The 27,601-nt window shown below is 47.1% G+C and overlaps 1 protein-coding gene and 1 pseudogene across 5 annotated transcripts in view; both read left to right on the plus strand.

Annotated features, from left to right (window-relative positions):
- The window catches only part of LOC108941722 (signal transducer and activator of transcription 5B-like), a 51,452-nt gene extending 39,134 nt beyond the window's left edge, over positions 1-12,318 (plus strand). For all 5 annotated transcript variants that reach the window (XM_018764508.2, XM_018764512.2, XM_018764511.2 and 2 more), the window contains exons 4-20: positions 1,065-1,221; positions 1,771-1,860; positions 2,397-2,571; positions 2,817-2,947; positions 3,184-3,335; positions 3,420-3,575; positions 5,866-6,045; positions 6,838-6,925; positions 7,361-7,483; positions 7,723-7,815; positions 8,266-8,472; positions 9,645-9,739; positions 9,871-10,013; positions 10,176-10,331; positions 10,514-10,565; positions 11,437-11,541; positions 11,632-12,318. In XM_018764508.2, coding sequence (XP_018620024.1) covers positions 1,065-1,221; positions 1,771-1,860; positions 2,397-2,571; positions 2,817-2,947; positions 3,184-3,335; positions 3,420-3,575; positions 5,866-6,045; positions 6,838-6,925; positions 7,361-7,483; positions 7,723-7,815; positions 8,266-8,472; positions 9,645-9,739; positions 9,871-10,013; positions 10,176-10,331; positions 10,514-10,565; positions 11,437-11,541; positions 11,632-11,752 — 2,224 coding nt within the window. In that variant the 3' untranslated portion in view covers positions 11,753-12,318. The remainder of the gene's footprint in view (positions 1-1,064; positions 1,222-1,770; positions 1,861-2,396; positions 2,572-2,816; positions 2,948-3,183; positions 3,336-3,419; positions 3,576-5,865; positions 6,046-6,837; positions 6,926-7,360; positions 7,484-7,722; positions 7,816-8,265; positions 8,473-9,644; positions 9,740-9,870; positions 10,014-10,175; positions 10,332-10,513; positions 10,566-11,436; positions 11,542-11,631) is intronic.
- An 8,970-nt stretch (positions 12,319-21,288) lies between these two features.
- Positions 21,289-24,751, plus strand: LOC114911090 (cAMP-specific 3',5'-cyclic phosphodiesterase 4D-like; annotated as a pseudogene).
- The last annotated feature ends 2,850 nt before the right edge of the window (positions 24,752-27,601 follow it).

Genomic DNA, 27,601 nt, shown 5'->3' on the forward strand with positions numbered 1-27,601 from the left:
CAGGGCTTTGCTGCGGTGAACTGAATCTCAATTTACGGAACAGAAACTGCATTTCACAACTTCGCTTGACTGTGCAGATTTATTCTGGACATAAAACCATAATTTTACTCACTAGCTTATTGACAATGTCACTGCTTGTTAATGGGGACGAAATTGTCTCAGCTGGTTTTTAGCTTTGGAAATTAAATTGAAACTTGGAAAAAGATTATTTCTGAGCAAATTCTAGATTAGTAGATGCCAGGGTCTGCTGACCTATACTGAAACTTTGAAATGTATATTTAAAAAAAAGAAGAAAAAAGAAAAAAATCTCACTTGCAATACCCAAACAAGCACCAAATACCAGAAAACCACCAGATAATTAAAATGGATATTTCCGTATTCCTGTGACATTACAGAGCAGGAGATGGTAGAGGAGTAAATTCAAATTAAGATATGGACAGCTGCTAGTGTAGTGGTTAGAGCTGTTCTTTGAATCCAAAGGTTGAAGGTTCAAATCCCACCTATTGCTATAGTGCCCTAAAATTACTTAAGTAAAAATTATCCAGATGGTTAAAACTGGAAAATCATAAGTATCTTAATGCTGTCGCTTTCTAGAGAAGCGTGAAGTAACTAAGTAATTGTAAATGTATGTTTGTAGTTGGGTATAAGGACAGATCATGTATAAGAGCAATCTTAGTGACAATGCTCATTAAAAATTCTAAAATCCTGCACAAGAACCATTTGGCACGATTCGCTTTGGTGTGCTTTTTCAGTTTGTGCAGTTTTTTGGAGACACACACACACACACACCCCTGTTCACTTCAGTTAAGTGACCAGTACTGGCTACTAAAACATTACAGGACAGCACCATTATTAGGCAATATTCATACATTAACCTCAAGTTGAAGTTAATGTTGTCAGTAGCAGTTGGGATGTGTTGGGGGTGGTGGTGTAAAGCGTCTTTCCGCGGCATTCCAGGAACGGTTCTTGTTTGCTACTTTCATCGGCGACCTTATGTACCTGTTTTTACTAAACACACTGGAGCATGAGTTGGTAATGATTTTGCATGTGTGTATTCATTCCAGGGACTCCATTGACCTTGAGAATCCGCAGGAGGAGTTCAAGGCCAAGCGTCTGTTGGACAGCCTGATTCAGGAGCTGCAGAAGAAGGCCGAACACCAGGTGGGCGAGGATGGCTTCCTGCTGAAGATCAAGCTTGGCCACTATGCCAGTCAGCTCAAGGTGAGCCCTGTGTCCTGCTTTGCCCCTTCATATTTCCTGTGTTCTCAAAAGCTCACCCAGCTTTGAGTAAGGAATCCAGTCTTTCAAGTATTGGTCAGGATGAAAGTATAGAGCAGTCAAATTTTTCCTTGTTGAAGAAAAATATCACAGGTAGCTTTTTCACTGACTTCTTCCCTGCCTTGCTTATCAACGGGTGTATCGTGGGCCTTGGTGCCAGCGTACCCTTTGCTGTCTGTACACTGCAGCCCAAAGCCCTGGGCCTGTAATATAGAAATCACACCACAAATTGCTCTGCGTTGGAGGTGTTCCCCTAGGAATACTGTTTTAACATGAGAGTGGGCGTCTCACAGCCTGTGGAGTCCATTTGGAAGTGTTTGCAGGGTTGGACAGTCCGGTGGGAAGGCTGCAGCAAAGTACCATGCACCAGGAGAAACGATGACATCATGGGAGATGCTGCTTCTCGGCAATGGGGTCGTGTGAAGCAGTGGGGACTTTGAAAATGAGCCTCCAGTGCATCCGACAAAAATAAATTCTGTCTTTGCTTTCCAGATCACGTATGACCGCTGCCCATTGGAGCTGGTGCGATGCATCAAGCACATCCTTTACACGGAACAGCGGCTGGTCCGGGAGGCCACCAACGTGAGTATTACCTCCTTTACGAGTTGGGCCTCCCCCCCAGGAGACAGTCACCTATGAGGTAGGGATTTAAATCACTGCAGCTCTTCAGGTACACTTAACACCCACTAGCACAGTGGTTAGGGGCATAGACTTTTACCCTGAGTGTGCTGGTTAGTTTCTCAGAAGTATTTGGGGCTTTAACATAAATTTGGACTTTGCATGCGTTCTGCTGCAAAACAGTGCAACGTGTTTGTATATCATACAGGGAATTCCCTACATGATTTTGGGTGAGATAATATACTTTTGGTACCAAAATATTATTTTGAAGCAATATGGCCCTATACAGTTTTAAGTATGCCAAGTAAAGCCTGAAAAAGGAGTTGGAGTCAATCTTCTCCACTTCCAGCAGTCTTACCTGGCCTTTGATCGCGTTGTAAACTTATTAATGGAACGCTAACTGTGACGTAAGTGGTGGTAGCGGTAATACAAGTAGACATCAGGAATAGAAGCAGTTGAAAACAATGGATGGCCACTTTGTCCATTATTGTCTCCTTCAGTCTATCTCCCCTGTGGGCGGGATGATGGACAGCATGTCTCAGAAATACCAGCAGATCAATCAGGCCTTCGAGGAGCTGAGAGCCATGACTCAGGACACGGACAATGACCTACGCAAACTGCAGCACAACCAGGAGTATTTCATAATCCAGTACCAGGAGAGCCTCCGCATCCAGGGTGAGCAGTGGCAGCTGTACTTACGGCCCAGCGAGCTTTATGACCTCTTTTAAATCTATCAGCACCGAAGCCCAGGGTCTGAACCCATTTAATGGTCTCAGCCAGGTTAATTATTACTGTGTAGCTCAGCTGGTCTGAGAGCTGTTTCCATTACATGTTGGTGAGTGTGCGCTTTTGTGATTTCAAGTGTCTAAGTGGGTGTGTGACGAGGCTAACTCCGCCAACCTCCCTTCCTCCGCCTCTAGCTCAACTCACCAGCCTCGCCAACCTGCCCCCAGCTGAACGACAGCTCAGGGAGCCGAGCCTGCAGAACAAGAGGGCCACGGTGGAGGCCTGGCTCACTCGGGAGGCTAATACACTACAGAAATACAGACTGGTATGACCCCCAATCCTCACCATGCTTCAGAGTAAGGATACATCTATGAAAAATATTGGCAAGGTTGACGGTGACAGTTAACATGACAAGTAAGGGCACATTGCTGCAAATGTTCTCCTGTACCTGTTGAACAATCACTGTTACGTGGACAGAAAAATGTTGGAAGAGTTTGCAGGGTGCTCTGCTTTGCCCTTCCAAGTTTTTCGGACTTGCGTGGTTGCATTTGGGGTTTCTAGGACCTCGCAGAGAAACATCAGAAGACCTTGCAGATGCTCCGGAAGCAACAGACAATCATTCTGGATGACGAACTCATCCAGTGGAAGAGGCGACAGCAGCTGGCTGGCAATGGCGGGCCTCCTGAGGGTGGGCTGGATATCTTGCAGTCCTGGTGAGCCTGCATGCCACTTCATCCACCGTTGGTACCGAAAACATTTATGGATTTTCCGATTTAGTGTTTGCTTGTCCCTTGTAGGTGTGAAAAGCTGGCAGAAATGATTTGGCAGAACCGGCAGCAGATTCGGCGGGCAGAGCACTTGAGGCAGCAGCTGCCAATCCCAGGCCCAATTGAGGAGCTTCTGACGGACCTCAACAGCACCATTACAGACATCATTTCTGCGCTGGTCACCAGGTGAGTTCCCACGGACATATCTGTAAAATGGTCACTGAGCTGTGTAAGGAGTCCAGATGGTCTGTAGTTTGGGAGCTGTCCAGGTCACGTGACCAGTCTGAAGAACCTACGCATCCAGCAGCAAGAACAAGTACGGCAATTTTTAAATTTTTTAAATATTAAATTGAATCAGACTCTGAAAGCCCTTCACCTTCTTCCCAACTCCCTCAGCTATCAGACACACATCGTTTCTCGCCTTTATCCCAGCCATCTCTACGGCTAGGGCACATACGGGCCTTGTGGTAAGCATAAGCAAGCCAGCAGGAAACTGCCAGCAAACGAGACTCCAAGTGCAGAGTGCACCCGCAACCAACCCACTCACCGCCTACTGCTAATTGACTGATGGGTAATCTGTGGTGTGCCATTCCCGGAATCCATCAGTAGGTTCCATCAGAGGAAGAGAGGTGGAGGGGAAGGGAGATCAGTCTCAATTAGATCCACAAAGAGAAAGCAGGCAGCAAGAGAGCTAAGTACTGTGTATAATTACCTGTAAAACACACAGCTTTACTTTGCCTGTTTGTTTGGAGCTGAGTTTTTTCTGTTTTAAACAAATAATACAGTATTGATTGTAATTTTACGGTCATTTTGTAACATTTGGGAAATTGCACACTTAACCTGGAACTTACAGGTTACTGCTACTTGTCTAGAATGTGGAATGCTGCAGGAAAGCTTTAGGTTTAGACATTTTCATCTAACTTAGAATTATTGTTATTGACGAATGTATTTTAAAGCTTGAAGTTGTGCAAACTTCAGCAGCAGTCGGTGAAATTGATCTTTTGGCCTGTGAGTCACGAAGTGTGATGTTCTGCAGATGTTCCCACTGCAATAAGCCATTAGCAGACTGACTGTAAGGCCCTCGGAGGGGAGGGGAAGGGAGGAGGGTGCAGTTGTGCTTCTGAAAAGTGATTGCATTAGTGTGCAGTGGGATTTTGTGATTCACGTCGTTGTCGTTAACGAGCTCAAATACTGATTCTCAGTTCCCTTTGTTGCATTTCTCTCCCTGACCAACCTCCAGCTTACGTTCATTACCTTTATTTTTTCATTTTGACAGTCGTGAAGCAGCCAGAGCAGTGTGATTTCTGAAGGTTCATATATGTGATTCTGTAGATTCTGTACTTTTTAAGCATGAACACTTGAAATCCCAAAGGTGGTTCATACTGATGAGACTCTCCCAGGAACTGAAACCCTCCTCACCGTTTCATTCTTTCCGGACCACAAACAGTAACTGCAATTCAGGCTTTTCAAGCAGGGAAAAAATCTAATAAGTTTATGCTGACTTTTTGTGCCTAAACTGAAAAATATAATGCAATAACAGGATGGGATCATTTTCACAGGGAGTCGTCATATGACTTCAGAAATGGCTCAGGCGGTGCACCATTTAATAGGATCCTCTTCCTTCAGAGTGATGTGATTTGGATCCTTTAGAGGCTTTTTGCCACAGTCTGTGGACTCGCCTGCCAGGATGTAGTTTCTCTGAAATATAAATTACATTCATTCCAGTACTGTGAATAAACTGGTTACATCAGGATTGACGGGGTTAGATTCACAACGGACTGATGTTTTGATGTGTGCGTTTGGTTATGGTCAAACACAAATTAATAATAAATGATCTACACGATATGTGTCATATTGGCAGATCCGAGAGGAGGACTGCAGGAGAGATAGAGACAATTGATTTGATGTCTGCATCCTATCACTGCAGGCGGCAGCTGGGAAAATGGATTGACTTCTTGTGTTTAAAGCTGAGTCATGCCTCAGTCGAAGGAAGTTGTACTGTGCTTTCATAGTGCATCAACAAGAATGCTTTGCATTAACCTTCGTGGGACCAACCCCGCAAAGACTACTTCTTGAATAGATCCACAATGCCAACTGCTCTTGATCTAAGACGTCTAAGCAAGGAAGGAATTATCGATTGAGTAATTGAAGTCATATTGAAGGGTACCGCAAAGAAATCTCAGGCATGACTTGAGCATCATCAGAGGTTGAATTTTAAAGGGTCTGCAGGTAACCTTTCTCTCAAACATTTATCAGTCTTCTCTGATCTGGCCTACTTGTTCATGTAAGTTGACTGGTCAGTGTAGGCTAAGTACTTGGGGTGATTGTGCTGGGTTTAGTGTTGCGGGCTGGAGTGGGTTCGATCTAACGGTGTTGACGCTCGATATCATTTGATGGGTGATCAGTATCAGTCTTGATCAGCAGGAGGACTGCTTACCATGCAAATGACAGAGTTACTCTATTTGTTCCTCACCAGCACCTTCATCATCGAAAAACAGCCCCCTCAGGTCCTAAAGACGCAGACCAAGTTCGCCGCCACCGTGCGGCTACTGGTTGGCGGCCGACTCAACGTCCATATGAACCCGCCCCAAGTCAAGGCCACCATCATCAGTGAGCAGCAAGCCAAAGCCCTGCTGAAGAATGAGAACACCAGGAAGTGAGTCGGCACCCCTTGTGTCCGTTCAGTCACACACAACTGCTCCTATCTGGAGGCATCTCAGACACCACAGAGCAGCCTCACTTTTTGATGAATGAAAGCGAGTCGGAAAAGCCACGAATGACATCAGTGAGAACATTCCAGACCTTTGAAAGAGTCTTGCACACAGTAGCACCTTTGAGTGCTGTGCCCTGTTTTATAAGGCTGTGCCTGCCTTACCAGTTGTAACCCAGACAAAGACGTTATGTTTTTTAGTTACGTCACCTCAATCACAAATACAAAAAAAATCACCCCAGACTTGGAATGTTTTGATATGAATCATTTGTCTTTAACAGGAAATTTATTGTGTGTAGTGTGGTATAACAGTGACAGTGAAAAAGGCTGTGGTGGTAATCTTATATGTGACAGTAACATCTTAATTCTCCATCTCTTTAGAAGCTTCTTCTGTGAAACGCCTTTAAGATATTTTTGCGCAGTTGAATTCCTAGATTTCTCTGGTACTATTATGTTGCTTGGCTGATGCTTTTCTCCATGTGTCAGACTTCTACTCGTTTATACTGCTTTGTTTTTTCACTAGTTCAGTTTGCATTGACTTTGTCTATGGTTCTACAGCAGGGCCCCTCTGGGAGCTCAAGCAGCAACCTCTACATTACAACTCTGTGTTAAGATCTATACAATTTGCTGTCCTGTTACTTGCTCTTGAGCAGACCCTCGAACCGTGGTGAGCAGAGGACACTTGGCCTTTCCCCAGGGGCACTTTGTAAGCAGTCCCCTCCTGTCATATCATTTCAGTGACAGCAGCGGTGAGATCCTCAACAACAACTGTGTGATGGAGTACCACCAGACCACCGGCACCCTCAGCGCCCACTTCAGAAACATGGTAAGTGCTACAGGGCTGCTTGACTGGCCATGGAGAGGTGGGATTCGGAGGTTTGCAGAGTTCTTCCTGTGTGTTGCCGAGTGTTAAAGGGGTTGAGTTCGAAGTAATCACAGGTAAATGTGTGACGCATACAGACGCAGAGAAAGGTCAGTGTCCTTTGAAGCGCTCAGTATTAATAGCGACGGGGTCATCCACACGTCTTTGCTAGTTACGTGCCCCCAGTCTGACATGAAAGCGTCGCACGTTAGACGGCACCATGAACGCCACCGCCGATATTTTCGTGAAACGTCGTAAAAGCGATTCGCTCTAAACACTTGCGAAGGAAACTGCGTGACTCGAATGGCATATCTTTACAGAAACTGGGCTGTAGCTAGTTAAAGAAGTGAAGTATTATCTTTTATTCTTTTTTCCCCTTTGTTTAATGCTCTCTTGCAGTCCTTAAAAAGGATAAAACGCTCCGATAGGCGAGGGGCGGAATCTGTGACAGAGGAGAAGTTCACCATATTGTTTGAGTCCCAGTTCAGCGTGGGAGGCAACGAGCTTGTGTTTCAAGTCAAGGTAAGAAGCAGCTGAAACAGAGTAACTACAAGGAAACCCCCCCCCCCCCATTTTGCTCAGCCAGAGCTGCATGATCTACTGGGTGTGTTCATTCATTGGGAGTACAAATGGAGCAGTGTCTGGTGTTGCTTAATGGATGAGGGGAGTGATGATTGTTCCAAACCCAATGTTGTGCTTTGACCTTTGACATCTTGGTCACTCCCTCACCCATTTCTCTCTCCATCCTCCTCCTCACTCAGACCTTATCACTTCCTGTAGTAGTGATTGTCCATGGAAGCCAAGACAACAACGCCACGGCAACAGTCCTTTGGGATAATGCTTTCGCAGAACCGGTGAGTTCATTTTGCTATTGCATATAAAATAAATCTGTAGCGCTAAAGGAGACAGGCTAGACATCCCAGTGTTAGATGTTACAATCTCCGTTCTCCTCCCAGTTGTTTAACCTGTAAATAAAATCTGTAACTTTACACCTTTACTCCAACTTTAAACCACTGTAGCAGTGATATTGGTGCGTGGTGTCTGAATACAGAGAACAAAGAAATTGAATCCTTTGCTCGACATCTGTTGTCCAGGTGCGTTTCACATGTTGTTTGCCAGCGAGAAATCTGAAATATCACAATCTCCCAGAATTCCTCTGATCACGACAGATTTTCCCCAGAGGAATCAGATGTCACTCGAGATGGGAAAGCAGATTGTGCAGCGTGAATGCAACTGTACTGTGAATGATGGACCATTGGTGGGGTCTAACCCTGGCTCTGCTGGCCTCCTCCTCCTCCCCCTAGGGTCGGGTGCCTTTTCTTGTACCGGACAAGGTCCTCTGGCCACAGCTGTGTGAGGCCATCAACATGAAGTATAAGGCTGAGGTGCAGAGCAACCGGGGTCTGTCTGAGGAGAACCTCGTCTTTCTGGCCCAGAAAGCCTTCACCAGCTCCAGCATCAACCCTGAGGATTACCGCAACATGACCATATCCTGGTCGCAGTTTAACAGGGTAAGTTTTGCACCAAGGGAAAGGGGAAGCTTAAAGGGCACTAAATCCATAGGTTTTGATAGTTTCCTCTAAGCCCCAGACTCACTCCTGGTAACAGGAGAAATGGTATAATGTCATCTTTTTCCCCAATAAATGTTTTTTTTTTTTTTTATTTTTTTTTATTTTTAAAGCTCAGTGTCAGTAAAGTTGTCACCTTGAACTAGGCCTCTACACTTTTATGGCTTGGCCTCCAGGCCGTGGTGTTTGAGCGCATCATCTGCTCAAACCAGTGTCTAACACATCTAGCCTGATGTCCTCTTGCTATCATGAAAATTCTTAATTTTTCTTTTCCCCCCTCTTCTGAAAAAGTTCAGGTTATTACCTTTAGGGGGGACATGCACACAGTCTATTTTTGGTTTCCACATGGAGCTCTCTGGTTTTGATGCCCTGAACCACCCATTCAGTACTGCTGGCTAAAGCTGTTTTTCTAAGGCTGCAAAATGATACTTGACTTCCTACCCAGTTGCATGACTGATGAGACCCACTGCGATGCCCTTGTTTATCCGGTCTTTATCCCAGGAGACCCCGCTGGAGCTGGCTCCATCGGTCAGTCTTAACCAACTGCCGATTACAGCGATCACACTTGTAGTTAGTCCTCAATCAAAGGTGTCCACGTTCACTTATAGGTCTGCCAGACAGCTGGAGTGAATTAAAGTGTTTGTTCTCAGTGGTCTCAGAATAGAGGTCAGAACAGGATGTACAGAGTCCGAAAAGCAGGGACAAGTTGGTCTTCTCCAGCTGGTCAGTGTCCAGTGTGAAGCTGGTCCATGCATGGTGCAGGATGGTCAGTCCACGGTAATTCCAGAAAACAGCGGTGTTGCTGCTGTCCTTACTGTGTTTTTTTTTTTCCATCCGCAAGTTCCTCCTCAAAGTTAAAACGGTTCCTGGGGTCGAGGCCCAGAAGCGCACCGGAGAAAGTTTGCAGTTGACGTTTATGTTAAAGGGCACTCTTTTCCTCCCGCATCCCAAGTGGCTGAAATTATTTTTTTTTTGGGTCCATTTTGGTGTTTTGCTGAAAACCATTCTGCGCAGACATGGACTGTGCCTTTAGAGAAGGCTTTCAGTGGCCTGAAACGGAGGACACGTGTTGCCTCATTTAACACAGCCTCACAGAAACCGGTCTCCCTCCCCAGGAGAGTTTGCCTGGACGGAACTTCACCTTTTGGCAGTGGTTCGATGGGGTGATGGAGCTCACGAAAAAGCACCTAAAGCCGCATTGGAACGATGGGTGAGGATACTCATTTCTTTTCTTCAACCTCAGCATCTTTGATTGAAATGCAGTACAAATTTGCCGAAATAACTTGGAGCAGATATTGCTGATGTGTGGTTTGATTTTCTGTGCGCGTGTGTGTGTTTCAGAGCAATTCTGGGCTTCGTGAACAAGCAGCAGGCTCAGGACATGCTCATGTCGAAGCCCAATGGAACGTTCCTGCTACGCTTTAGCGACTCGGAGATCGGAGGCATCACAATTGCTTGGGTGGCAGAGAACCCAAATAAAGCAGGTACCGGAGCTGGCACCATGAGTGGTCATAACAGCATGTACTAAGATGACCAAATGATGGTCAAAATAAAGATGCAATGAAAAGTGTGCATCTGGATAGGTGTAGCTCTTCTCTTCTCTCCTCTCACCTGCCTCATCCTCTGGCATCACCCTCTTTGCCCAGGAGAGAGGATGGTGTGGAACCTCATGCCGTACACGTCCAAGGACTTCTCCATCCGCTCATTGGCTGACCGCATCAGCGACCTCAACCACCTCCTGTTTTTGTACCCGGACCGGCCCAAAGACGAGGTGTTCTCCAAATACTACACGCCGCCACTGTGTATGTGTCTTGCGGTGATCCCTTTGTCCCGCTGTGTTGTCGACACACAAAGAAATTTAGTTCTGCTCCCTCCAGCACGGATTCATTGTGACACCTCAGCACCATCTGGGCCAGACCAGGCCCGGAGGACTCGTATTTAACTCCTCCTTGACCCTCGTTTCATCCATTTTCTTCCCCCGCAGCAAAACCGGTGGACGGATACGTCAAACCACAGATCAAGCAAGTGGTACCAGAGTAAGTTGAGCCGGGCCCTCTTTTGCTTTCAAAGGCAGCGCATCCCTTTTCCTGTGTTTCTTCGGGGTGAAAGAAGATACCGTCATACATGCAGGCTTCCATCCCTCTCCCACCACCACCTGTTAACATAATAATCCCCATAATAAATCCAATCATAATAACAGTGTAACAAGCCTGTCTCCGAATCTACATCACTGATTAAATGTCCACTGTAAACGCAGGCTGCTGATTAAGGGCTTAATGAGCGGGACTTGTTGTCGGCCACTCGAGCGCCATTAACGCGTCAGCAGGGGGCAGAGTGTTTGCCGGGCTTTTCACCCGTTGCGGATGTCGCTGTTGCTAAGGAGAGCCCGTCTGGTCTAGTGGTTTGTAATATGTTTTGTTTTGTAATATGCCCAGCTGGCTACTGCATGTAGTGCCCCCCCCCCCCCCCCCCCAGCTCCACCTCCTCCCTCCAGCCCCCTCCACTCTGTCATCCCACTGGTAGTGAAAGAATGAAACAACAAACCAGCTGCAGTCCAAAGAAACAAAAAAACACACTGATTCAGAGCACTGCAGAGACGCACAGAGAGCTGCACTGTGTTGAAGAAAATCCCTTGCAGCATTCGATGTCCTGGAGCCCCATCATTATTGTGGTGTTGACACAGAGACTGTGTGTCATCTCTAGGTTATGTCATCATAGGAACATCATCTCTCTGCCACTCGGTTCTCCCCTCATGAGCGACTGGGCTGCTTTTCCGCATGTGCTCACGCAGGCGCCGTGCTCTGTTGCTGTGTCGACTTCTGCCCCTGCCTCCTGAGTGTGGCACTGCTGTCCATTCTGTGTTTCACATGCCCTTTTTTTTTTTTTTTTTTTTTTCTTGGCCTGCAGGTTCACCACACCCAATCCTGACCCGTCAAGCGTGAGCACCCCTTTCATGGATCAAGCGTCTCCAGCCATGGCTGTGGGACTGGCTCACAGCATGTACACGCCCATGTGAGTGCATTAGATGTGCATCAGCGAGTGTGTGTGCGCATGCGCGTGCGGGCGTGTGTGTGACTCTGCGCTCTTTGTCCCCCCCGGCAGTGATCCCACGCTTGACCCGGAGGGCGAGTTCGACCTGGACGACACGATGGACGTGGCGCGACACGTGGAGGAGCTGCTGCGGCGGCCAATGGAGAACCAGTGGAGTGGGCAGCAGTCGTGACCTTTGACCCTTTGACCTCTGACTCAAACAAAACCAGTCCACGTCAAACTTGTTATGGTTTAATTCCATAGTTTTCCCCATTTTTTCATTTTAGATAACAAGGTAAAATGTAATAATGGTTGTGAATCTTGAAACCTTTTTGTCATCTTTAATCATGCAAATTGCACAACACTTTTTCTTTGTACCCAAATGTACGTGAAATGTGAGGAAAACGAATGCAACGAATTGCTGGTCTACACGTTTATCGGATAGCCTGATACAACACTTGTATGGCTCTCTTTATATTTGTAGCATTTTTTTTTTTGCAAAATTAATAGATCATAACAGAGAATGAACTGAATGAAAACGGAATACATGTGTTTTCACTTTTTCATTTTGGTTCATCAGAGTTTACGAAAAGATGTGATTCACAACCTTATTACCTGAAAAAATGTTTTCCTAACTGCAGAAAGTTTGCATTTTGTAATATGCTTTTTTCTACTCGAGCACAAGCATAATTCAGGGGGTGTGTGTATATGTGTGTGTATATATATATGTATATGTGTGTATGTATATACGTATATATTTATATATATGTGTATACACAGACACACACACACACACACACACACACACACACACACACACTGGAGGAGCGGATATATATTTTCCAGCAAGTCAACGATAGGTCCAGTATGATGAATCGAATGCTTAACACGACATAAGATGTCGTCAGGTGTGGTGTGATCTGGCTCCTTCATATGGACACCCATCTTACCGTGGTCTTTGCGTATCTCTGGGACAGGGCGGTACGGTACTGTTCCCATAACGCAGGTGACGACTGGCCATGTGTTGAGCAGGTGTTGTGTTACCCTTGGTTCCCTTGTCTCAGAAGCTCAGTGGAGGGTGGCCTCTGCAGCGCCCTATTGGTGAGAGGGAGCATGGCCTTAAGTGGGAAGATCCAGGCTGCTTCTGATCACTGAAGTACACTAAGAAAAAGGCACTTGCAGATCGGTACCCTTTGTTTAAGCCCTATTTGCGCACTCAGCTGAATGGAATCCATTTCCAGCAGTGTTGCCGCCGCCTCTCCCTTCTGCCCCCTCCGAGCTATGACACCTGTTGCTTTTTGCTTTTTAGTGCAGCAGTTACTTTTAGCCAGTTTGCCTGTGGTTTTTTGCCATGTAATATGTGCGCTTGCGTTCATTCTGCCGGCAGCCCCGCCATAACGCACCGGGCACTGGCCACATGTGTTCACTATAGACCGGAGGGAAGTACAAATACCGAGGTCAGAAGGCAAATGAGAGGAACTGTCAGTAACACACACACACAGTTTCAAAAAGGGGCGGGGGGGAGGGGGGCAACTTGCTACTGTCTGTAAACTGTTAAGGTTATGGTTTACAATGTAGTGATGGTATTTTTTGACGGAGTCTCACTATTTTGTGAGGCCTCCGCCGCTTACCTGTCCCGTGAATTCAGAAAAAAAAAAAGTCACATGCAGGTGCTTTGGGAGAGGGTCGGGGGTAGGATCGTTAGCATGACAACGCTGTCGCCCGCCAGCCTCCTGTAAACTGGAAACATGTCTCTTGAGGATGGACGCTGCCCCGTGGGCTCTTGCTTTGCGCTCTTCTCTCTCAGGAAAGGATCACTATGCGAAGCTTTAGTATCTCTCACGCAGACATCGCATGCAGAGCAGTGTCTGTCTGTGTACACCTAACTACAAATGAATTTATTTTTTTGGAAATGATAGTATTTTATTACCAAGCGTCCCGCCGCACGTGACCGCTGCGTGAGAGCGGAAGGGAGATGCCGCATGTCGCCGCGACCTCTTGGGGTTTTTTTTTTTTTTCCCCTCTTCAAGAAAAATCCGCAAAAGCCATACCGTGAAATGTAGTCCATGACAGACATGTTTCTTTTCTCTCTTTTTTTTGTTTTTCATTTCTTTTCCTGAGCAGATATTGCTTGTTTTTATGCACCTGATCTTTCTCTGAAACAAAATATTTGACACTGTTTGTGTGTGTGTTCGTTTCAATGCCGCCGAGCGATTGGCTGAGCGTAGCTGTGCGACGTAACACCTTTTATTGTCACTGTCAATATTGTTGTTTGTTGTCCTTGTTTTGCACCGCCTACTTCTGTGTCGGTGGTGCCGTGTCCCATGTTTGTTCCCTGTTTGTCTTGGTATTTACTGCCATTGGATATGACATTTGAAAACAGCTATTGAAAATAAAGTTTTCTAATTTCAACCATTAAAGGCATATATATATATATATATATATATATATATAGATATATATAAAGCTTCTTGAATCAATGTTGGTCTTCTATGCTGATTCCTTATCGGTCTTAACTATGATTTGTAAACATTTCCCACAGCGCTGCTTACCTGTGTTGTGGGTGAGTGAGTGAGACAGAACGGCTCGAAATCCAGATGGTCCGCTCACCTCTCGCGTTTTCAGTTCCGACATTTGTGGTGATTCCAGCAGGTCTCCAACCCCCCACCCCGTGGGAACCTGGGCCAAATGACGCGATTCTTCCGCTCCGGAAAAGATGTTCCACCTCCTGAAATTTCAGGAGAACGTTACAGCTGCAGCGCTGGAGATCCTTTGGCTCTATATAAACGTGATAATGCGATTTGAGTCACTTTGAAAGAGATCTGTTTTTTCACCACCGGTTAATTGATACCACAGCACTATTGGTGCCCCTCCGTATTGTGCGCTCGGTTGCTCTCTAATGAATAGCTCATGGGAACCGCTAATTAAAATCCCACAAGGCTGACAGAAATTGTTAAAATTTCACGGATGTGATTTTAATTTTACTCTGCAGTTAATTTCCTCTCTACTGGAAAATGAGGCGGTAGAAGTAGAGAGGAAGTGCTCTCTTCCACTTTATTTTTTAAAATTTTTTCCTCTCTGCGTCGACAGTTCAATACCGGCTGCTTGAACCAGTTCACAAATTTTTACTCATTATCGGCAATTCCCTGCTTCCGGTTTCGGTCAGTTCGGACGCCTCTGAGCTCGGTGTGTGGCAATACTCATCGGTTGCCAGGATACCCGCTGCGCGTGTTGCCAGGATACAAGCGCCGCGTCACGTGGGGAGCCGCGAACGCGTGTTCTCTTCACGCTACCTGCTCAAGTCGTTGCTTCTCAAATTGGCGGAACGGAAAGAAGAAGGAATACGGCTGTTTTCATTTGTTTCCCACATATGAATCCAGCGCCTTAAATTCGCACTGGCTCTTAAGGAAGTTCCGTTTACAAGTCTTGACCTGCTCCGTTTTTGTTTTCCTCAGTCGGTTTGTTTACCCTGGTATCTGGAGACACTCCTCCTTCAAACAGCCTTGTTTACCGGCAGTGTGAAATGACACATTGCGCTTTTATCTACTCTATTTTTTCCTTCCCAGCATTTCCTGTGATGCACTGTGAACTGCGCAACAGATGGAACGATTCGTGTATCGCTGATGACGGCCATCAACAGGGGCCCTTCTCTGTCTCTCTGAGAGAGAGAGAGAGAGAGAGACACACACACACACATATACATACACACACTTCTCAGAGCAAGTGTTCACACAGTTCATCCCCCTCCAGCGAACTTCCACCATTCATGCAGCTGAGCACTTAGTGTTGAGAATGTGCCGCCAAGGTCTCCTGAGTGTTTCTCTGGGTAGAGGGCAGGGATGGAGTCCTAGAGGAGGTGTTCATCAGCCCTTTCAAAATGTTTATTTTTTACATTTATTCATTTCGGTGACACTTTTTTCCAAAGCAACATACGATGTTAAGATGCCTACAAGTATTTACCCATCTGTACGGCTGAGCATGTTTTTTTTAATTGGAGCAGTTTTGGGTAAGTACTTTGCTCAAGGGTATAACAGCCAGAGGTAAGATTAAAACCTGTGACCTTTTGGGTCCAAATGCAGCAGCAGCTCTAACCACTACACTACCTGCTGTCCCTGTTTCTAACATCTAAATCACCAGTGAACTGTTGGACAAACAAAATTGTTTAAGTAACTACTCGCACCATTGCCAGCCTTTCAGGGGCGTTGTGTTTCAGGTGTTTGGTCCCAAGGGAACCCACACAATGTCAACTGCATGGATGGGCAGAATGGACAAGAGTGGTTATGGGTCCCAGTACCCTAGACCAAGGTGATTGACCTGAATTGCTCTGGTGAAATATCCATCAATTTTCCAGACTGCTTGTCCAGCTATGGTTGCAGTGGCAATAGGGAGAGCAAAGAAGCCCAGATGTCCCTGTTTCTCACAACTTCCTCTAGCTCAACGTGGGGGATCCCCAGCTGTTCCCAGGCTGACTAGGAGATGATATTTCTCCAGCGGGTCCTTGGCTGACCTTGGGGCCTCGTCCCAGTTGGCCGTGCCTGGTATACCCCCAAAGGGAGACGCCCAGGGGGCATCCTTACCAGATGCCCGAACCACCTCAGCTGGCTCCTCTCAATGCGGAGGAGTAGCGGCTCTATTCCGTGTTCCTCCTGGATGTCCTAACTCCTCATCCTGTCACGGAGAGCGAGTCCCAACACCCTGCAGAGAAAACTCATTTCCGCTGTGACCCTATTCTTTCAGTCATTAGCCAGAGTTGATGACCATAGGTGAGGGTAGGGACGCAAATCGACCGGTAAATGGAGAGCCTTGCCTGCATCGCTACAGTGCGGTACAGCGACCGCATTACTGCTGCCACTGTTCCCGCTCTCTGGCCGATCTCACGCTCCTTTCTTCCCTCGCTCGTGATCGAGACCCCAAGATGCTTAAACTCCTCCACCTGGGGCAAATTCTCTCTCCTCACCTGGAGGGGGCACGCTATCCTTTTCCGAGAGAGAACCATGGACTCGGAGGTGCTGATCCTCATCCCAACTGCTTCACCCTCTGCTGCAAGCCGTTCCTGAAGAGTTCGAGTTGCAAGGCTCCACTGGGTCTGTGGTTCGAGTCCCGCTTGGGGTGCCTTGTGATGGACTGGCCTCCCGTCCTGGGTGTGTCCCCTCCCCCTCCAGCTTTCTGCCTTGTGCCCCGTATGCGACGAGCGCTTCAGGCAATGTATGTGTGTTTTGCAGCGGTGGGCTGGATACCCTTCCTTGATTTCAGTGAAACGGTTTATGGTTGAGTTTTGTGTTCTGGAGAGAGTGCTTTGTTATCGGAGGTATGACGTTTTGGAGCACGGCACCCCCGCACCCTGTCGCTGTTCTGATGATTTACGTTTCATTGGCTTAGGGGACGCTTTTCTCCAAAGCGACTTGTAACGAACATTATGTAGTGTAGTAGCCCACACACCTTATTTGCCAAGGTGACTATGCTACTAGATACACTGCTTACAAGGAGCTACTCATCCATGCATCAGTGAAACACACTCACTCTGTGACACTCACACACATGAACAGCATGTCTTTGGACTGGGGGAGGAAACCAGAGCACCCGGAGGAAACCGACGCAGACACGGGGAGAAGATGCAAACTCCACACAGACTGAGCAGGGATTGAATCCACATTCTCTCTCGCCACCGAGGCGCTGTGAGACAGCAGCCCTACTCACTGAGCTACCATGCTGTGAATTTGTTCTGAACAGATTCTGTGGAACCTATCACCTGCGGTTTTATTAGTCCTTTGAATGTGTGCTTACGGTGATAACTGGATTTGTGTAACAGACAATGTTTGTTTTTTTGAAAAAGACTTCAGTTTTTTTGTGATTTAAGGCCATTCTGAGATTCACTGTAATATACAGTGGTGTCCAGGAAATTTACTTCCCGTGTGTCCCAGTGTTGTTTTACTGCTATTTTTGGGTGATGTGTGTTCATTATAGCTGGGAAAGTGTTGAAGTCTGCGAGGCTGTGGTGCCAGCCTGCGAAAATGTCATCTAGACGTCTGTAGTAGAGAAGTGGTTTGATTGGGCGTTTGTCAAATAATGTTTGCTCCCAGTCTGCCATGGAGCTAGGCATAGGGTTGCAGCAAGGGTTATAGTTGGAGCTTAGGTTTGGATTGGAGCTAGGGTTAGGGTTGGAACTTAGGTTAGGGCTGGAGTGAGAATTGAAGTTGGAGCTAGGGTTAGGGTTTGAGCTTGCGTTATGGTTGGAGCAAGGCTTAGGGCTGGAGCTACGGTTAGGGTTGGAGCTAGGCTTAGGGTTGCAGCAAGGGTTATGGATGAAGCTATGGTTAGGGTTGAAGCTAGGGTAAGAGCTGGATCTATGGATAAGGCAGGAGCTACGGTTAAGGCTGGGGCTAAGGTTTTGGCTGGAGCTGGGGTTAGAGCTTGGGTGAGGGTTTGCGGTAGGGTTAGGGCTGGATCTCAGCATAGAGCTTAGGTTAGGCTTGGAGCTAGCGTTAGGGTTTGAGCTAAGGTTAAAGTTGGATCTAGGGATAGGGCTACAGCTAGGGTTAGGGTAGGAGGAAGACGAAGGGTGGGAGCTAGTTTTAGGGTTGGAACTATGGATAGAGCAGGAGTTAGGGTTGGGGCTTGGGCTAGGGTTGGAGCTAGGGTTAAGGTTTGAGCTAAGGTTAGGGTGAGGAGAGTTATGGACTTCGTTTACACAGTTGTATTTTGGTTGCTCTGGCAACATGTGTTCTCTTCCAGGTAGTAACATGTCAGTTTTGTTTTCGGTGTGTTTGTGCACGGTGGAGTGATGCTGGTGAATGAAGCGTTGCTGGGAGGTGTGTGTGTTTGTTTATGGGGTGTCCAGTTGTGGGAGACTCGTATGTGTCGTCAGAGAATTTTTTAACTTTTTTGTTGTGGAGTAATGTCTCCCCCCGTGAGTCTCCTAATTAGTGACCAAATACAAGCTTTATAGCAGAAACTTCGGCCTTCTGGCTACACCGTAACAGCCTCTGCAACTAATTCCAAAATGCATATTCCGCAAGAATAACACCCAACATAAATAGAAAAGCATACAAACCATACGAAACATTTGTCTATTATAAATATCCCTATCTTACAGTATACAAAAACATTTATCCCATTACACAGTAAATCACTCCTGTCAAGTTGCTTGTGCCTAAGGACTCCAACCTAGAAATACCCCGAGCGGTTCAGTCCATCTGGTTTGCAATACAGGCAAACCAGCACAAGAAGGATGTTAAACTGCTGAAGGGTAAGCAAAGAAACTACAGAAATGATCCTTGAAAACTGCAGTAAATGTGTTTACTTTTAACAACCACCTGCATGATGTACTTGTCATAGTTCAATTTAAGAAATGTTAATGGTTGAGGACAAACGGATACCGGTAGGCCTTTCCCCCAGCAGCCAACCTGGTTCAAACAGAAAATGTTGAGTGAAATACTGGAGCAAAAGAAAGAGTGTAACAGCATAAAGTGAAATGCATGCGAACAGGCAACAACAGCAAGAGTCGGTACTTCACTGAGGGTATTTTTGCTGGCATCTTACCGATTCTTTGCTACCATCATGTCAGGGTTGGAGCCAGGGTTAGGGTTGGAACTTTCCGCTTTCTCGGGCTTGTTCTTTTCTGGGGATTTTGCGAACGCGTGACCGTTATTCTGTTTTCCGCACTGTTCAACGTAAGTTCCATCCCGAACGTATCGTCCGACGGCAGAACGCGTATCGCCGTCGCTCGCGATGACTCGGACAGGTAGGAGCCGTGCGGGAGGCGCACCTGGCCGGGTGAATGTTTCCGCCAGTCTCTCCCTGGTCTCACGAGTTGCGTGTTTCTTCAATGTTCCGTCCCAAGAACGGAGTCCTCTGGCTTCGCGGGCGAGTCCAGGTCCGCTGCTGCACCCCTACTTCCCACCGAGTCCTTCCCGTACCGCTCGGACTCCGACTGCGAGCCGTCTCCCGCAACTCCTCTCTTACCGGCGAAGGGTAAGAGGCTCCCGTTCCATATCTCCGCACAGTCTCTAAACGCTCTGCGTATCTCACAAGCTCGCTGACCAGTCCTCGGAACTCGCAGCTGCAAACGCAACTGGGGCCCCGTGTGTGTTGGGAAGTCTTTTTTGTTTGTAAGTCCAAAGTCATTTTTCACCACCGAGTCACAATCCAAGGAAGGTTAATCGTTATTGAGGTGTCACTTGATTGATTTGCCGATTGGTTTCTGTAAATGTCTCAGCTATAAAAAAAAAAAAAAAAAAAAAAAAAAACTTTGAGACATTAATATTTTTATGCACTTCAAGCTGTGCTCTAGTTGAAAAATGATCCACTTCACTTTTCCTGTTGTTAACCACTTGGCCAGTTTGGGGTCCCGGTGGTCCAGAGCCTGTTCCAGAAGCACAGAGCCCAAGGCTAGGCAGGGTACACTCTGCATGTGATGACACTCCGTTGCAGAATTTCACAATGACTCAAAATATGACTGAACATTGGTTCATATGGCGGAAAGAAACTAACTGTACTTAAGAATCGCGCGTCTCTTTCTCCAAATGTAATGAACACTTTTTATTTTCTCTGGGATGTGCGTCGCCTTGGAGAAAAGTGTCTGCTAATTGGATAAATGTAAATAAAAATATGTGACCTCCACAAGTTCTCATTGAATGCCAGTTAATGACCGATTGATTGATTGATCCCGTAAGCGTACGTAGCTTTCCTCATCTTGCTGTTGATCGCTGATGCTCAGGATCCCCAGGCAGGAGCTGTAAACATTGTGGAAGTGAGCTGAATTCAGGTGGTCCCACACTCCTCTTCCAGTTGGCTGCTCTTTACTGCCATCTCTCAGCTCGGAGGGTAAACGCAGGTCATATTTGTTCCTCTACAGATGTTTTTAAAAAAACAGTTAAAAGTGCAATCACAAATAAACTGGAAGATGTTTTTGCCTTTAACAATTTGTGGCTCAGACATCCAAAACCTGAGGAGCCTGTGCGTAAAATGCTTAGTAATCACTTCTCCTCCAATACTGTGTGTTTCATTCACTGTGACTTTGAAGTCCCATTGCTTGTACCTTCACGTGCCATCACCTTCCTCATTTTTGACCTTTCTTTGGACATTTCTCACACATGCGCTGATGCTCAGAAAGGTCAGTTTAGAGTTCCCAGCTCACCTCAACAGAATGTCTTTGCACTGTAGGAGGAAATTGTATGTACTTTGTTTTATTCACTAATTGTTGTTTGCACGCTTGATTTTTATGTTCTTGTCGCTCCTCTCCTCAGGCTCACGGAAGACTTCATCGTCCCCCCTTTTGCTCGGGTGAGGCTGTTCCGCACACGGAGTCGGTGATCCGAGCCTCTCGGTTCTTGAGCCCCGAATTCCAGCTGGGTTTACCCCTGAGGACGACTCATCCGGCCTAGAGCATCGCTCGCAGTCGCTCATCGGGCTCTCCTCTCTTTCCAGGTTCTGGCAAGTCTGCGATGTGCAAGAAGCAACTTTGCCCTCCTCGCCAGCGTCTCATCGCCCACGGTCAAGTCGGTGTCTCACTTTCGGTGAAACCTGCCAGTCTAAACTCTCACAGCAGCCAGTGAGAACCATGTAACCACCTCCTCTGTGACAGTCTGTGAGTGTGTGAGAGCGTGTTTGACGGAGTGTGTGCGAGTAGCATTGTGTCGCTGAACTGTGAAAGTATGATTCTTTGCGTGGTTCCTCGAACGTGGCGAAGCCTTTTTTCCATCGGCCTCGAAATAACGTTGCGTTCCCACAATGGCCAGCAGGTGGCGCCGTTCGCGTATCCCTGTTGCAACATGCAGGAGGTCTCCGCTGGGAATGCGGCAAACCACTCCCGGGACGGTGCTCTCCGCTACGTTTAGTTCGATACCCTTTGCATCGCTCACATTCGCACTCGCACTCATCCACACACAAACATCAGCACAGTCATGCGACCTCACAGAGGAGGCCTACCGGCAACTGGCTCGCGAGGCCTTGGAGGAGCTGGACTGGTGCTTGGACCGGCTGGAGACCAGCGAAACGCACCGCTCCGTCAACGACGTGACCTCGACCAAGGTGCAGATCTCACCTGTGCCGACGACCACCGTGCGAGAGTGTGCGACAATCCCCCAAACGTGACCTGCGGTCATCCTTCCGCTGTGTGTGTTTTCTCACTCAGGCTGCCCCCTATCTGTGCGTAGCGTCACTTAGATGAACACCCAGCTGCGTGCGGCGCGTTTCCCGCTGCTGTCCAGCTGGGCACTCTTCGTGCGCTCTCTGAGAGACGCCCGCCGAGCGCTACCGTGTGTGGCGTCTCTCTCCGAGTCTCACCGCCGTAGGATGTATGTCGCGTCTCTCCATCTGCTCACCGCTGTGGTGTTTCTCCAAAACACCGACACTGATCCTGAACGATGTGAAGATTCGGTTGCCAGGGAAACCTTTTTTCTTGCCGTGGAGGCTGGTTATGAAACGCTGTGGGTCTGTGAGGATGAGCGTGTACAATGGACTTCGCAGGGCTGTGTGCGTGAGAAGAAGGAGCGCAAAACAAACGCGCTCTCTCATCCCGATTGACTCCGCCCACAGTTTAAGCGGACGCTGAACCGAGAGCTCTCCCGCCTGTCTGAGATGAGTCGCGCTGGAGTCCAGGTGTCCGAGGACGTTTCCGGCGCATTCCTTGGCGAGTGCAGCTGCTGCGCTTGGACGAGGACTCCTGTGACACCGAGCCCACCTGTGCCTGAAAGCTACTCGCCTGTCTGCTTATATTTACGGTGTCAGACACGCACCCTTTCGTTTTTGCAGCAGCTAATATCTAGTATCACGGCTAATATCTTCTGATCAGTTACATTTTTATACACATAGTTTTCTCTTTTTCTGAACACCGAATGCAACGAAAAGTAACTTTAGTACAAATGCGTGACTTTTCAGAGATTCAATTGGTACTACCTCTGTGGATCATTCCGCCTGCGTTTCCTCTTCCTGTGATGGCATCAGATGTTTGTTGACTCACTTCTGCACAAATTGATATTTATGCTGCGTGGTTCAATGCTCCACTGAAAGTTTAAAAGATGAAGCTATGAAAAGACACACCTTACTGAAACTGTGTGCATGTGCGAAACAACCTCTACTGACCCTACGAACCCATACCTGGCCGCCTCTGCTGACCCTACGTACCCATACCTGGCCGTCGCCTCCGCTGACCCTACGAACCCATACCTGTCTGCCTCCGCTGACCCTACGAACCCATACCTGTCTGCCTCCGCTGACCCTACGTACCCATACCCATACCTGGCCGCCTCCGCTGACCCTACAAACCCATACCTGGCCGCCTCCGCTGACCCTACGTACCCGTACATGTGATTTCCCTCAGACGAGCAGAATGAGGTGGAGCTCCTGCCCCCCAACCAGAAGGAGCAGAACTCAGCAGCATGTCAGACCAGTGGAGTTGGGGTTTTGTCCCAAGACTCCAGGGCAACTCTGCCTCGATTTGGGGTCCAAACCAAGCATGAAGATGTGTTGGCCCAGGTGAGCTCCAACATTCATGTGTCACTACTAAATAACACACACAGGTAGGTGCTCATGCACACTGTTATTCACAGAGACGGATACCACTACACATGAGTACACACGCAGGCACTGAGACATATTAAGTCCAGTATCACAACAGTACTAAAGTACATCCACCTGGAGGATAAGGTGTGTGTGTGTGAAACTTGGTGAGCACATTGATTTTTCTCTAATTTCAATTTATTGTGCTTTAACACAGAAACGAACACAGTCTTCGGGTTCTGCGGGACTATTACATTCACTCTGTGACTCCTGTTTCTCGCACTTGCATTATTCTTTCAAATTCCTTCTTCACGGAAGGATAGAACATCTGCAGACTTCTCTTGTAACTCGGCGCATCTTTCGTCGCGCCGCTTGCCGTGGCTGCGCCGATGGAGGCCAAGCCGACGCGAGTCATCCGTGGCCGTCCGCTTCTTGCGACACCTCCCCGTTTCATCATCCCCTTAGGTGATGCTTGGAGTTTTTAAATAGTGGTGACAAGTGACACTTTTCTAACTTCTCCAGGAACTGGAAAATCTGGATAACTGCAACTTCAGCATTTTCACTGTGGCTCAGCTGTCCTGTAACTGGCCCCTCAGCTGCATTATGTTTGCCATCTTCCAGGTACGTGTGTGTGGAGATTTGCAAGATGACCAGTCAAAGGCAGGCCTCAAGTCAACTTGAATGGATGTCCATCTGCTCCAGCTACAATTTTATTTGTATCATTATTGATTTATTTTCTATTTTTCAATTGCCAGTTAGTTTTATCAGCATTTGCTTATCTGTGCTGATGTGCTTCATTTTATGTTCAGTATATAAACTGACTCACTGTCAAAGTCAGTAGTTCTGAGAGAGCAGGATGAGAAGGAGCTCCTTCAGCCCCTTGGGATTGCAGTCATCTGTTTCATTCCAACATCTTCAATGGACCTTGGCCAAGTTTACATGGCTCTGTGTGTGTTTGCATGGCTGTGAGAAGGAAAGGGATGTCGTGAAGACCTTCCGAATGCCAGAGGACACATTGATGGCCTATGTGATGACCGTAGAGGACCACTACAACGCGAGTGTGTCCTACCACAACAGTCTGCGTGGAGCAGGTGTCACGCAGTCCACTCATGTCCTGCGCTCCACGCCTCCCCTCAAAGTGAGCAAACATCTCATTAAATGTTAACATTCTAATGTTGGACAAAATCGCTTTCCAGCACCACACAACAGCAATATGTGCCTTTACGCAAGAAGCTCCTTTTTTATCTCACGAGTGTCCGGATGTGAAGGGTAGACACCTTATTCTTCTATGGCTGTCTAGAGCACTACAGTAGGGACAATCCGCCGTGGACAATGATGTCTGCTACACCACCTGATGTCCTTTCTTTCGTAATCTCTGCTGGGGCAAACTCTCTGCCTGCAGTCCGTGCGGTATCACATACTTCTAGTTTTTTCACTAGAGTCGTTAGCAGACCAGTAGCTTCTTATGAAGAACTGAAACACCCTACAGGAAGGACCTGCAGGCACATGCCATGTTGGTGCTTCTTTTAAAGAGGACCCCCTGAATGAACATGTGTGAATATGTTCTGCTCTCCCCCCCCCCAGTCTTCAGTGATCTCGAGATTCTCACTGCCCTCTTTGCAGCTGCCATGATGTGGATCACCCTGGAATCTCTAAGCAGTTCCTCACCAACACTAGTGAGTCACTGCAGTAGAAAAGTGTAACTCTACAATGTGCATAAACAGAGCACAACAAATCAACGCAACAGCAGTGCGATATTGGACTCTGGCCACGACTTTCTTGTAATATGTACTGTAAATTACAAGCAAGGACTGCTGGCAATACATCGTATCAAACCAAAACTCTTAGCGAAGGCTTTAATCGCAGCTGAAAAATGCATGAGTCTAACAAACCACAGACTCCTGTAAAGAGGGTTACTTTGCTAAGCTGAAGGATTCAGCCGCAAAGAAAGGAACGCGTGAAACTCCTGGGAATCAGAGTCCCGTCACTTTGGACTCGTGGTGGACTCGCACTACTGAAAGATTGCTGGAATAGGGAGTAAAGCAATGGACACCCAACTCATTTCACCAAAACACATAGCAGAGAACCCAACAGCATATCATGTTTTAAGAGACCAACATCAACCCAGCAAAGGAGGGCAGAGGGCACTGACATGTTCATGAAAGCATTTGTAGATGCTGGTTTGGATTATCTTCTGGTTCAGTTAATTGAAAAACTGTAATTTTCTGCTCCCCGTGTAGGTCCTAGCAACTGGTATGTCTAAATACATGAGTCTGTTAGCCAACCTGAAAACAATGGTAGAGAATAAAAAGATGACAAGTTGAGGAGTGCTGTTACTGGACAGTTACACTCACCGCATAGAGGTAAGAATAGACCAGTAGACTGAGGACTACGGTAACCACAGAGAATGAGTATGGGCTTCTATGCTGTAACCTCTTGAGTGTGCTCTATGTGTGCATGGCACTTTCTGGCATCCCCTTCTTTGCAACGGGAGCTTTTTTTTTTTTTTTTTTTTTTTTTTTTTTTGTTTTCTGCTCCTCGGCTGCTAGCTGGTTCTTCCAAAGAGTTAGCCACAGTTTTTCCTGTTATACTGTATTGTTTCTTGACTTGAAACTGTGTTCAGTGCTCTATGATGAGAAGAGCGCTCTATAAAAATACATTGAATTGGACGGAATGGAACCGATTGAAACAACTTCAAAACTGTTATAAGACTGAAGTAACCATTCTGCTCTTGGTGTGTGTATAAAAGTCATTCAGACATTTCATGTTTCTGTATTTATAGATGTAAATCACAATAATTACTATGGTCTTGTACGAGTGTGCGTCTGTATTAGGGTTAATGCGTATAAGCTGTAATAACCACCGGGATCTTGTTGGGGGGGGGTCTTACTGCAGGTACTGAGGATCATGGTGCACCGTGCAGACCTCAGCAATCCCACGAAGCCGCTGGCCGTGTACCACCAGCGCACCGAACGTATCGTGGAAAAATTCTTCAGACGGGGACAAGGAGCGCGAACGCGGCATGTGATAGACGCACCGCATCTGTGGAGAAGAGTCGGGTACAAACGGTGTCTGTGTGTAATTCAAACTGTTTAAATATTCAAGGTCAAGGAGGGAAAAAGTATACGAATCTCTAGCAAACACGGTAGTTAAAGTCAGGGTTTCCAATTAGTGAGATGCCATTCAGGTATGCGTGTCTGAAGTGACCTGTTCTATTAAAGAATTCTTCAATTTGGCTACCTGGCCTCCGTAGCAGAGACCTGCTGAAGTGCAACATGACCAGATCAAAAAAGATTTCGGAGGACCTCGAAAGAAGAATTGCTGCAGCTCGTAAAATAGGAATCGGCTACAGAAATATTTAAGAAAACCTGGGCCTCCATCAGTCCAGTCAGGCACTAATAGAAGTCCTGGGTGTGTCCCCTTCCCCTCCAGCCTTACGCCCTGTGTTGCCGGGTGAGGCTCCGGCTCCCCGCGACCCCGTATGGGACAAGTGGTTCAGATGATGTGTGTGTTGTTAGTTAGGCATGCAGCATTATCCCAGAAAATAGCTAACATGATGCGAAATGAATGATCTTGCTATATTTTGTAGCGTCCCCCCCCCACCCCCACCCCCACCCCCACCCCCACCCCCACGGAGCTGCTACTAGAATCAAACTGGTTGGGGAGGCAGGCACTGCGGGGTAAAAGGAACGTGCTCTTCTAATATTCCACGCGTACGTGATCGTGTCTTTCGCTAGCAGTCTTAACAAAGACGCTCCAGACAATACAAGACACGCAACTGTGTACGACGGACGCTGGTACAACTGACTCCCCTCAGCTCAGCGCCGTTAACAGTATATCATCATCATCATCATCATCATCGTGACACGTGTTGCTTAGGATGCTCTCTCTCTGCTCTCTCTGGTACCAAGGCCGGGTTAACTTAATGCAAGCGCTGCTACGCGCTTGTTAAAGTGGACGGAGGGACGGATGGACGGACGGGTCAGGACAAGAGCGGCAGCAATATATATGATCTTATGTTAACGGGAGGTCAGCACCGCATGGTGTCCTGCAGCTCCGCCAACCCACTACTTCACTGTTTTTTTTTTTTTTTTTTTTTCTCTACAACTACAGTTATATGTCTTAACGTGGTCGGAGCTGCTACAAGCGCACCGTTTCCCAGTCGCTTAACATGTCGCGATGAATAGCAAAGCTCAAAACGTGAAGGCGAGACCAAAAGGCTCAGAGAAACCAAGTCTGTCTAAGTGAGTGAGAAAAATTTCTCAGTTCATAGTAACCAGTTTTGGCACGTTGAGCAGAGGCAGCTCTGGATGGATTGAGGAGCACAGACACTGAGTCAAGTGGAAACAGCAGTCAAGGCAGAATAAAACAGGGATGGATAAGTTAATCCTAAATTAGTTAGTAGGTTAACGTTTTTTTTAGTTCTGTATTGCGCTCTGCTTTCATCGGAAATTCTAATGTACTACGAGTATTTTGTCTGTGATTGAGCTCAGCTTTGAAAGCATAATTTCTGAATGCTGTAACGTGATTTCATAATCGCTCA

This window comes from Scleropages formosus, chromosome 8 (genome assembly GCF_900964775.1).
Source record: "Scleropages formosus chromosome 8, fSclFor1.1, whole genome shotgun sequence".
NCBI lineage: Eukaryota > Metazoa > Chordata > Actinopteri > Osteoglossiformes > Osteoglossidae > Scleropages > Scleropages formosus.